Source organism: Dermatophagoides pteronyssinus, unplaced genomic scaffold (genome assembly GCF_027571235.1).
Source record: "Dermatophagoides pteronyssinus isolate colony J.1.1.1.1 unplaced genomic scaffold, Derpt_VIB-CSIC_2022.12 sq0001, whole genome shotgun sequence".
In the NCBI taxonomy this organism is placed as follows: domain Eukaryota; kingdom Metazoa; phylum Arthropoda; class Arachnida; order Sarcoptiformes; family Pyroglyphidae; genus Dermatophagoides; species Dermatophagoides pteronyssinus.
The window spans coordinates 1,599,703-1,611,381 of record NW_027461525.1 but is presented as its reverse complement, the minus strand read 5'-3'; the positions used below and the strand labels follow the sequence as shown (position 1 = coordinate 1,611,381).

General features: G+C 29.7%; 3 protein-coding genes across 6 annotated transcripts; 1 reads left to right on the top strand and 2 right to left on the bottom strand.

Annotated features, from left to right (window-relative positions):
• Window positions 1-123: 123 nt before the first annotated feature.
• Window positions 124-5,203, top strand: egl (Egl_like_exo domain-containing protein). 3 transcript variants are annotated; one of them, XM_075821786.1, is made up of 5 exons: window positions 124-518; window positions 615-1,856; window positions 2,388-2,608; window positions 2,676-4,429; window positions 4,485-5,203. In XM_075821786.1, the coding sequence occupies exons 2-5, from the start codon at window positions 1,796-1,798 to the stop codon at window positions 5,041-5,043; spliced, it is 2,595 nt and encodes an 864-aa protein (XP_075677901.1). In that variant the 5' UTR covers window positions 124-518; window positions 615-1,795; the 3' UTR covers window positions 5,044-5,203. The 3 variants fall into 3 exon arrangements, with proteins under 3 accessions (XP_075677901.1, XP_075677899.1, XP_075677904.1); XM_075821784.1 differs by having other exon boundaries at window positions 124-522; XM_075821789.1 differs by having other exon boundaries at window positions 124-522; window positions 615-2,608.
• On the bottom strand, window positions 5,158-6,366 carry LOC113793321 (NAD-dependent protein deacetylase Sirt6-like). Of its 2 annotated transcripts, XM_027343336.2 has the most exons (4): window positions 6,348-6,366; window positions 6,194-6,294; window positions 6,000-6,127; window positions 5,158-5,942 (listed from the first exon to the last, which is right to left on the bottom strand). In XM_027343336.2, the coding sequence occupies exons 2-4, from the start codon at window positions 6,257-6,259 to the stop codon at window positions 5,195-5,197; spliced, it is 942 nt and encodes a 313-aa protein (XP_027199137.2). In that variant the 5' UTR covers window positions 6,260-6,294; window positions 6,348-6,366; the 3' UTR covers window positions 5,158-5,194. The 2 variants fall into 2 exon arrangements, with proteins under 2 accessions (XP_027199137.2, XP_027199135.2); XM_027343334.2 differs by lacking the exon at window positions 6,348-6,366 and having other exon boundaries at window positions 6,194-6,341.
• A 202-nt stretch (window positions 6,367-6,568) lies between these two features.
• LOC113793315 (fatty acyl-CoA reductase 1-like) lies at window positions 6,569-8,407 on the bottom strand. The gene has a single exon (XM_027343329.2). The coding sequence runs from the start codon at window positions 8,346-8,348 to the stop codon at window positions 6,666-6,668; it is 1,683 nt and encodes a 560-aa protein (XP_027199130.2). The 5' UTR covers window positions 8,349-8,407; the 3' UTR covers window positions 6,569-6,665.
• Between the last annotated feature and the right edge of the window lie 3,272 nt (window positions 8,408-11,679).

Genomic DNA, 11,679 nt, shown 5'->3' with positions numbered 1-11,679 from the left:
CTACATTATATTACAGATACTGAAATGGATGGATCAATCTTTAGCTTAAAAGCAAGTATCATTTATCAGACTGGCGCATACAATGTTCCTCATTATCGTCAACAACAAACAACATTAACATTGGTTGATAGATAATTTTTACTATGATACTAAAGAAACACAGCATGTTCATTCATTCTGATTATTAAGATTGTCTACGATCAAAAATGTAACAACAAAAAAATGATTTTAATTTTTGGCTCAATCAGCTTTATCATCAAAGTTTCGAATGTCCAAATTTGTCACAGTAAATTTTTTACTTTTACATCGACTTTGATCATCGAACATTATCAATGACGACTGAGAACCAGAAAAAAACCTGAAATATTCAACTCTTTCATATCACTCTATCTGCCTTATAGCTAAAAAGATTCAATTTAAAATTCATTCACATAGTTTTGAGAAAAATACTCCAGAAAAAAACTGCCTCAAATCGAATACAAATGTATCGATAAGCACATATTTTCAGATGATTGTTCGTATGTAAGAAGAAACATTTTGCCATATAATCAATGTTTTTATCTTTCCTCATTCTCATATCAAATTTTTTTTTATAATTTCCTTTGAAAAAATAGTTGTCATAGTCATCTCAAACATCGCTGTATTTGTAAAGAGAACATTTTTTCCATTCATTCATTCTACCGTTCTCTTCTTCATCTGTCGATAATATCAAGTTATAGTTCGCACACAATCTCTCTCTTTCGTAACTGAGCTACCTGTCTGTGTTTTTCGTATAAAGTTATTGCTTGCTCAAAAAAAAACAGAAAATATTTGCTTCCACTTCAGACTTTGCTTTGCTCTGCTTTTGGAAGATGCTAAAACAAGAAAGTCCAAGTTGAATCTTTAAAGCAACAAGTTCATGGCCTTTCGGCGACTAAGATGATGACGAAGACGATGACGGCTACCCAACCGTTTTTTTTTCATTGTTCAAATCAATGTTATTAATATTATTTATCGTGAAATTTGTTATCACTGAAAAGCAAATACTATAGATTAACTTCATCTCATTACCGAATCAACTATTGTTAATGGTTTCATGTTTAAATACCCTGAATTAAGATTATCTTATTGTTATTGTTCATTGTACTTCAAACTAAATTGGCTGAAAGTAAAATCCAAGATCATTCACTTTATCTTGACCTATAAATGTTTATGAATGAAGACCAAATTTTAGCAATGCAGTATTGATGATATGACAACCTTGATTACAAAATATCAATGCGTCCAACGCATTTTTAAAAACATTTGCACTATTTGTGCCTTTTTTTTGTTTCAAATTCATTCACCGTTAAAATTCTACCATTTATTAAATAAACATGTATGTTATATATCATTGAACCGCCAACATTGGAAAACAAAATTGAATTTTTTTTCATTGAAATGTATATGAAAATATTGAATTTAACTACATTGAACAAATTCATCTTCTTCATTTTGGCTTGGTTGGCTTATAGCCATAATTGAGGAGTTGTCGTCATCATAATTTTAAAAACTAAAAAAAAAATCCTGTTATTACATTTGAAAACAAACACACGTACATCTTGTTGGCATTTTTTTTCTCCATTCATTCGTCCAAACTCACACATCGAAATAAAATGTTCACATCGATGATGATGATGATGATGATTATTGTGATCATGATGAAGATATATTCTGTATAATAATAATATCGTCATTGTTGTCAACCACCACCACCACCACCACCACCACCACCACGATCACAAAATTGACACCGCCATAAATTTTCACATTGTTGATGATCATCATCCTTGGTACTTCTCTTTTTTTCTCATATATTACGAGTGCGTTTGTTTCAGGTTCGCTGTTTGATTAATTAATTTTTTTTACTTGCCCATTATTTTCCAATTGGAATAGTTAGTTTGTAAATTTTCTTTTCAAATGTCCAAGTAAAACATTAGTGATGAACCAATTTTTATTTGTTTATTTGACACATCATAACGAGAACAGACATGTTTGCAATAATGTTTGTTTGTGATTGAAAAGCATTGTTTCCTGTTAAATTTTTTACAGTTTTTTTTTCATGAATCCAAACAAATCGTTGTCATCAAAACAAACTTGTTTGTTTGTTTGTTTGTGAATGTGATAAAAGTGAATATTTTTTTGTTTCTACAATTTTTTCCGTTGAACATGATGGTCAAACAACAAATCCAAGACTTCCAAAACAATTATTTATTTGCCGGTCGTACTGTTTGCATCTTGTTTCATCAGCTTTAAAAATATAGTCACTTTCAACTTTGTTTGGAAAAAAAGTGCCATTGTCAAAAATTTTGACTATATTTTCTTTTTTCTATTTTTTTTGAATCATAATATTTCAAAATTATTTATAGCCATTATGGCAGATTTTGATGTTATACGTGATCAAACATTGATGTTTTTTCTGGATCATTTAATCGGTAAAGGTCAATCACGTACCTTACATGATTTGTCTTGTCAATTTGGAGCTAAAGGTTTTACGAAAGAAATGCGACAAATTGCTGGCGGTAGTCAAGCTGGTTTGAAAAAATTTCTACTAAAATTTCCTTCTTTATTCACTATCGATGGTGAAACTGTGAGTTAATTTTTTTTGTTGATAATAATATGTTGATAATCTTATCCTTGTTTAAATTCTACAATAGGTTCTACTCACACCATTGATTAGCGATCATGATGGTTCTGCAGTTCGTGATTATACAAAAGAAACAATTGAATTTTTTACGGATAAACTTAATTCATATGGCGTTGCTGAAGTACCATTGAAAAGTTTATTTGGTCATCGGTCTCAAGCTTCATCCGAAATTCGACATGTTTCAGGCCAAAATGTTAAAGAATTTAGAGAATTTCTAGAAACATATCCATTGATTTTTGTTGTTCGAGATGATTATGTTGTTCTTAAGTCTGTACTTGATCAGTTAGAACAAGATGGACATAATGATCGATTAAGACGAATGCCCGAAGAAATTCAACATGATCCATATTTGATGCAACAATTAGTACAAGACCTTGAAGATAAAGTCTATAGTCTTACTGAAACTTATTCAAATAAAATTTCTATCGATCTATTATATAATTCTATGCAATCCAAGGAGCAACTACCGGCTTTATGGAATGATTTTATAAAAGTGCCAACTGATTTAATAACATTTTTACATATGAATTCCCGGATATTTCTTGTACAAGGTCAAATGGTCTCATTGACTAATGAACGGTTAACCGTTTTACGTGATAAAAAACAACAGATAAAACTTGAATCAAATTTATATTCTAGTCAATCACAAATTCAACAGCAACAATTGCCTGTCCGAAAACTACAGCAACAACATGTACCATCACCATCGTCTTCCAACGGTCGAATGGCGAGAACATCATGCTCATCACAACAATCAGTTGTCAATCAACGGATTAGATCTCAAATCATTAAAATTGTCTCACAAGGATGCCATAATCCCTCTTCATCATCATCATCATCAAACGATCATCAAAATTATCGCCATTTTCCAAATAACAACGAAGAACCATTATCATTAGATAATCAAAATGATTCAAATCAATATGATAGCATAGATTTGCAATTAATCAAACCAAGAATCGTCGTCAAAAATAAAGATTGTGAAATGATTGTCGAAGAAATTTTTTCTTCTTCTACCACCGGTGAAAATTGTCCTGCTATTGGAATCGATGTTGAAGGTATCAATCTAGGAACGAACGGTGAAGTTACATTGATACAAATATCATATAAAAAAACTATCAATAAACCTAATAATAGTGGCATTCAAATTGTTTTGTTCGACGTTTTTCTCAATCCAACCTTGATACAAAGTGGCCTTAAAAAATTGTTGGAATCTGAAAATATTGTAAAAATTGGTCATGATGTTCGTACAAATTCTGCTTCACTTTACCGATGTTTTGGCATTACTTTGAAAAATGTTTTCGATACTCAGGTAGCACATCTAATATTACAACAACAATCCACTGGACGACCGGCATATAAACCAACCAAATATATTTCATTCTATACTTTATCCAATGTTTATGGTGGATTAAATTTAAATCCTAAACAAAAAGATCGACTACATAAAATCTATAGAAAAGATTATAAATATTGGAAAAATCGTCCACTAACCGATGAAATGATACAATTTGCTGTGACCGAAGTTTATGCACTATATCCAACCGTTTATGAAAATATACGTGGCCAGATTCGTACAGAATATGAACCACTTTTCAAACAACTAGTTTATGAATCAATATTTGCCTATATAAATGTTGATGAAATCAAACAATTGAAACGTCAACGAAAATTTGAATTAGAATTGACTGATTTGAAATTGAAATTGTTTAATAATGATAAGAAAAAGATTGTTTTGAGTAATCGTGAAATACGACTTTTAAGGTCAGTTTGATAAATAATTAAAATAAACTTGAATAATTTTTTTTCCTTTTTTTAGATATATTGATATGACTGAAGAAATTCGCAATAAAATCGAAGGTCCAATGAATGTAGCAAAGAAATTGAAACGCTTTGAAAATCGCAAACAGAATGGCATGAATAATGGTGAAAACAATAAAGCCGAAAGTAGTGGTGGTGATGATTCCGAAGTAGGTGATTCAGATGTCGAATGCTATATGGATACAGAAAGCCGTGTTCTTATGGATGATTATTATTATTCGGAAAAACAAACATCCAGTTTATCACCATCCAGTAGAGAATATGATCATTCTGGCGAATTCAATTCGTCCGGTATCGGACTTGAATCACAACAATGTTGCCATTGTCATTGTCATGGAAAATCATTATCATCGAATGCTATCAAAATGAATGGACAGCAAACATCATTATCACCAATATTATCGTTGGAACCACAGCAATCAGCATCGCCACAATCAACATCGTTGCCAAAATGTGATATTGGTACGCAAACATTATCGACCGGTGATATTGTCATCACAAAAATTTATCAACTAAATCATGAAACAACTAATATGAATGGACCATTATCGAAATAATGGATCCTTGTTATCTTAACTGCCTTTTCATTGTTATTGATGTATTTTTTCTGTACATTTTTTCTCTTTATCGACAATTTTTTTTGACTTCCATTTTTTTAAATTGTTATCTCATTGAATATAGAAATTGATTTTATTTAAATAAAAATATTTACAATGATTCTTTCCTAGATTTTATTGTTGGTCTGAAATCATTACGATTCCATGGTATGAGATCATGACCAGATTTTGTTGGATCTAATGCTGATTCATATGGAGAAATTTGAATCATTAAATGTTGGCAAATTAATTCCATTACTTTATCAACATAATGATGTATGATAAGATCAGCATGACGATCGAATTTTGTTCGTTGAAGATTAATAATGGCCAATTTATTCAAGTGATCATCAGTGTTTTCATGTTGATTATCGGATTTTTTAAGCACTTCTAAAGGCAATAAATTGGCTGGTTCAATTTGTAATGATGTGCCTAAACATATAGCCAGATCACATTTTTCAGATTCGATTTGTGCACGATCGAATTCATTATCAGGGAGTTCTTGTTCCCAATCCAAAATTGTATCATGTATTGGGCCATCGCATTTAGCACATTTATCACCAGTAAATTTACAGCCCATTGTCGGACTTGGACGATGGCGAATAAAACGACTATGACAATCGATACATTCATCAACAAAATAGTTTCCATGTAATTCGGATAGATTTTCACGATCAATATTAGCTTTTAAAAATAATCCATCGATATTTTGGCTGACAACATGTTTTACCAAGCCTTTGTTGATCATTGTAATAATAGCAAGATGTGTAAATGTTGGAATACATTGATCGAACGATTTCATTTTTGATTCATCCGGTTTTTGGCCACGTTTTTCCAATGTCCACACACCATTCGGTCCACTTTATAACAATCGTAATTCGATTAAATCGATCGGTATAAACATGTGTCACACATACCGAAAATCGGGAATACCAGCAGCCGTACTAATTCCAGCACCACAATATATTACACAATGTTTTGATTTACGAATCCATTCGGCTAAGATTTTAATATTTTGAGCCAATTTTTTATCGCTGTCGATCAACTATATTTGATTTTTTTTTTTTGAAAATTAAAAACATTAAATCATTTTGTTTATTTTATTACTCACCTCTTTGGTACCACAGGTTCCTTTATTTTTATATTCGGAAAGTCCACTAGCATAATTGACAGACATTTTTCTAAAAAACAGCTATTGACGATTCTAAAAATCTATTTAAAACAAACAAAAATTAAATTGAAAAAAAATTCATTTAAAAAAAGACCTAATAATGAATTAAATTCTAAAAATGAGTGAAAAAATAAAAACTTCGGTAACATAGAGAGCCATCTATCAAAAAAAAAAATGGATCAAATTTTTGTATTTTTTGCTGATCAAGAATGTTTCCATTTGATGGCGCCATTAGATATTTATGATTTAAAAAAAATGAAATTTAACCCGTATTCAATTAAAAGAGATTTTATTGATGAAAAATTAATAATTAATTTATTTTATGTCACCCTACATGTAATTATAATAATGATAATTGTTGATGAAAAAAATTCAATATAAAAAATGTTAATCAATTAATTTAATAACTAAATTAATATTCGAATGATTTTGATTTGTTAAACGATATAAATGCGACAAATACAGAACGAATCAAATACGAATAGATAACGAGATCGATAATTGATAATGGTAGACTATATAATGTAAGCCACAAAATTGTTTGGAGTAAATATTTTTTAAACAAGAAATAAAATACAAAATATTTAAATACAGCAAACAAACGGAAACCAAGATAGATTCGATTTTGTCGTCGTCTAGCCTGTTCATAAGTTGTATCTGGATCTTTGAGCAGATATCTACGTAATCCTTTACACATTCCGAAACAGAAATCTTCCCATTCAATTTTAGTTACATCACAATTGAATGATGGTCGTTCTTTTTCATTCACCAATTTATAGATGAATGGCATATTTTCATGTTCAAAATTCCATTGTCGTAGTGAAAAGAATTTTAGCTCAAACATTGTTTTATGAAAAACTTGAATAATTTTCAACATGAATGGTTTTTGTCCCAGTATCATACATATCAGATCAAATATTACGGCAAACAATAAATGATCAAAGATTTGATTAAACTTATAGCAAATTTTTTCAAATACTGTTGAATAATTGTTAGAAAAATCGATTGATACTGGACGAACCTGTTTGATCGAAGGTATATGACGTTCAAAATTGATACATAGCTGGAAAAATTTTCCCCAAGAAATTGGATTCAAAGTACTAGTATTAATGTGTACAACATTTCTTTCGGGTGAATAATGTGATGACGCTCGATATGCTCCACAAACAATCAATGAATTAACCACTAAATCGACTGGAATCAGATCCGGATTTTTTGTTTTATCGACAATAAATTTTTGTCCAATTCCCAGACCAAGCAATAGAAATGAGCCTGATACACCGCTAATTGCATCACACCATCCAGGAAATGGTTCTTTATGCGAACCAAGTACGATAGAAGGACGACATACTATGATCGGTAAAGTTGATTGATATTTTTCTTTTATAAGCCATTCTGCAATCGCTTTAGAAAGTGTATAAGGATTTGGACGTTTTTGTAGTGCCGAATGTCCTTCACATAAATCATGATCGGAATATTTTTCGATTAATTGCTTAAGATAAACTTCAACATCTTGATCATTAACAACAGGATAGATTTTTTCTTTAATTTCATTCAAATGACAATTTCCATAGGCTGTAGATACGTAAACAATTGATTGTACGTGTTTCATATTCTGACATAAACGCATCAATGAATCAGTACCCTGAATATTTTGCTTTATGAATTTTTCCAAAACTCCAGTGAATTGAATGGAAGCAGCTGAATGAAAAACAACATCTACTTCTTCGATCAATCGTTGACGATCATTTTCAGAAATTCCAAGATCTTTGACTGTGATATCACCATCAATGGCTTGGATCAGATCAATTTTGTCTTGATGATTTTTGAACAAAATCGATGTTGTTAACATTTTATTCAAACGTTCATGACATGATTCGGATGAATTTGGTCGAATTAGCAGGTAAATTTTTCGAACCGAAGAACATTTTCTTAAAATTTTTTCAAGCAAAACTTTACCAATAAATCCAGTTACACCGGTAATAAAAATTGTTTTATCTTTGTAGAAATCAGTTATTGAAAATGATTCAAGATTATCATCAATCGAAGATGAAGATAGATGAACATTATCATCGGTAGAATAATTTGGTAACATTTTTGTTGAAAATTTGTGATCTTAATTGATTCGAAACAAGCTTTGATGACTTTCAATGTTAAAATGACGATTTATATATCTTTTGTTGTTGATTTTATTATCGAGCTGATTTGTTCATCGAACTTTTTTTTCAGATTTTTTTTCCCGTTCATCGTATTGACATAACAATATTTAAAGCGAAAAAATTTTACCATCAAAAAAAATGAGGATGTTCAATTATACGTCATCATCGAAATAAAGAACGTAATTATTATTACGTAATTACATATTTGAATTGGATGGAAGAAACAAAAATTCAAATTTCATCTACAAATGAATGATCGATTTGTTTTATTATTCAAAGAATCTCCGATTGAATTGTTTTCTTTATCCAAAAAAAACAGAAAGAATAAAATCACAGAATCTCGATTCTTTGATTTTGATCTGATTGAAAGTGTTATGGAAAACTAAAAACAAAAAAAAGTTTAAGAACCCTACATATCTATTTAATCAAATAATATTTATATGGAATTTCTGTTTATATGATAAATTTTGCGAAAAGCGAATCAAACGAACAAAAAAAAGTTCAAAACTTTTTTTTTGTTCACTTTTTTGAAAAAATATTTTTGCATGATTATCAATTTAAAACACACACACACACAAACATTCATTTCATATGACGACAATTCAAAGAAATTTTTGATTTCGTTTCGTTTCGACTAACGACAGGATATCGTGTATGATCCACAATAATACGTGTGTAGTATATATGGTTTTTACATAGCATAAAATGTCATTGCCATAACAAATCAGCTCTATAGACAATCCTATACATAACAAATACTACACAGCAGGATTCAATGTTTTTCATGATTGGCTGAAATATACATTCAGTTATAAAATTCTGGTCTAAAATTTTGGCCTAATTCTCTATCTTTGAATGGAAAAACGTATTTTAACGTATAACTTTCTGAATTAATTTTTCTACATTTTCAATCATTATCATTGTCATTTCGTTATAGCGTGCATCAAATAGCTTACATTGTAAAATTCTATGTCTGTGCATATTTCAAACAAAACAAAACAAAAAAGTTACATTGAAATGAATGGGATGAATGAATGAATGAATGATTTTTTTTTGCCTATCTTCACATTGTTTCAATTGGTCGAATTGTTTTATTCATTCTGATATTAACGTTTATGATGATAATGATAAATGTGATGTAATAAATATTGGATCCTTTAGGGGTTGATTTCACGTACAAAATAGATAGATAGTCAAGAGAAACGAGAAAAAAAAATCTTGAAATGTGAAGGAAACACTCACGCAAAAAAGAAAAAAAAAGAAAAACGGTCTTTTTTCATGCAAAATTTGGATTTTTTTTCCGAGTGTCGATGTGGATTATGAATATTCGTGCATTTAATTTTATGGTAATGTAAAAAATTTCGGGAAAATTTGATCAATGTCACAAATCTGGTTTCAATGGAATTTGCAATGATAATTAGTGGTATAAACTATGGAGACTATGGTGGTTTTATTCTTCTTCGTTTTTTTTCCAAAAATATTTTTTTCTATCTTGGTGTTTGTGTTTGTAATAAATAATGATTTTTTTATGATAATCTTGGTGTACAATTTATTTTTTCAAATGAATTCTTTTTTTTTGGCGCCTGTATGCGAATTTTTTTTCCATCCACACGCACGCATCAACATTATGGAAAAGTGTGAAAATTTTTTCTTCTAGAATACATCTCTTTTCCTCCTGTTAGTTATTTAGAAAATTGAACGAATGAAAAAAATATTCATCTAAATACCTCATCCTCTCAAAAAATATTAACAATTAGCATTGATAGATTAGAGAATAAGAAATTGAATGAAATGAAAACTATGATAACAACCAAACGATTCTTCTTTACGTCTGGCATTTTATTTTGTTAATGATTTTCTTTTTCTTGGTTCAATTTTTTTTTCTTCAATTTCTTTGGTGATACTGATATCCGAATGTGTCTGTGTGTGTTTGTTTGTGTAGTAGCAGCATGAAAAAATATTACTGTTGTTACTAGAATTTTAGAATGAATACTATTGTTTCATATAGATAAAATTAAAAAAAAAAGAATCTTAAAAATAGTAAACGAACTAAGATGTTATAGTTGTTGTTGTTTTTGAGATGATGATGATGATGATCCTTAAAATCCACCCTCATCTATACCCCAACCCTAATGGCTATGACTATGGATTATGGAACAAACAAATAGGTTAAAAATATTGAATGAATGCGCGATTTTGTTTTTTTTTTTTTTTTTGGTCTGGAATATCACAGAGACAGGGGTATCAAAAACATACACACACACACACACACACATATTATTCAATAGAATTGGAACCTCTACTAAATTTTTCCTCATTCGATTGTATTCAGTTTTTTTGGTTTGGTTTGTTTGGTCGGTTGTTTTATACCCTTCAACAGAAGAGAACAGAAAAAAACGATTCAAAAGAATGTTTGAATCTCTCAAGCTCCCTATCATTTTTTGTTGTTGTAGAAATTCTCTTATTCTTCTCATACAACTTTTCTGTCTATACACAAAATATTCTCATCATCATCATCATCATCATCATCAACAACAATATTAACAACAGTAACGATACTCTTCGAAGATCTATTTCGTTGCCGACAACCGACGACAATAACCAACCAAACAAGATCGCTGTATATCGCTGTATATTTTCTTGGGTCCAAAATTTTTTTTTCAAATATACAATGTTTTTATGAGTTGCGCGATTTTTTTTTATTCTTCTCATCCGATGATGAAGAAAGTAGTAGCTAGAACTTGGAATTGGGTAATGTTAAAATTTTCAATACCATTTACGTTCTTCCATCCATATACACACACAATCAAACACATACAACACACACACACACACCAGAAACACACTTACACATACACATTTCCATCACCATAATCATCATCATCTTGATAATCAGCATCATCGTTCGCCAAAAGAAAAAAAAAACTTTTTCTTTCTTTCTTTTTTATTTTTGATCTGTCTCTGTCTTGGTTCACATTTGGCGGTAGATTCATTTTCATTCACAATTGTTATTTAGCATGGAACGAAAATGGATCGTATCGGTGAAAATAAAAAACAGAAATGATAAAAACAACAAAGATATTCTTATTTCATTTTTTGTTTTTGTCTCTTGTGTATCTTTTTCCTTTTTGTTTTGTTTATTTAGTTAACACATCATTCAATGTATTTTCAAATTAATCCAAAAAAAAACATACACTATAAAGTTATGACAACTAATGATTATTATTATAATAATAATGATGATTGATAATTTTTCTTTCTTTTTTG

What these genes read in the sequence shown, in the direction of transcription:
- LOC113793321 (XM_027343336.2), bottom strand. Translation starts at nt 6,259, where the DNA reads ATGTCTGTCAATTATGCTAGTGGACTTTCCGAATATAAAAATAAAGGA. An exon ending in GAACCTGTGGTACCAAAGAG is followed by an intron (nt 6,128 to 6,193) that starts GTGAGTAATAAA and finishes AATCAAATATAG; the next exon opens with TTGATCGACAGCGATAAAAA. An exon ending in GCTGGTATTCCCGATTTTCG is followed by an intron (nt 5,943 to 5,999) that starts GTATGTGTGACA and finishes ATTGTTATAAAG; the next exon opens with TGGACCGAATGGTGTGTGGA.
- egl (XM_075821786.1), top strand. Translation starts at nt 1,796, where the DNA reads ATGATCATCATCCTTGGTACTTCTCTTTTTTTCTCATATATTACGAGT. An exon ending in TACGAGTGCGTTTGTTTCAG is followed by an intron (nt 1,857 to 2,387) that starts GTTCGCTGTTTG and finishes AATTATTTATAG; the next exon opens with CCATTATGGCAGATTTTGAT. An exon ending in TCACTATCGATGGTGAAACT is followed by an intron (nt 2,609 to 2,675) that starts GTGAGTTAATTT and finishes ATTCTACAATAG; the next exon opens with GTTCTACTCACACCATTGAT.
- LOC113793315 (XM_027343329.2), bottom strand. Translation starts at nt 8,348, where the DNA reads ATGTTACCAAATTATTCTACCGATGATAATGTTCATCTATCTTCATCT.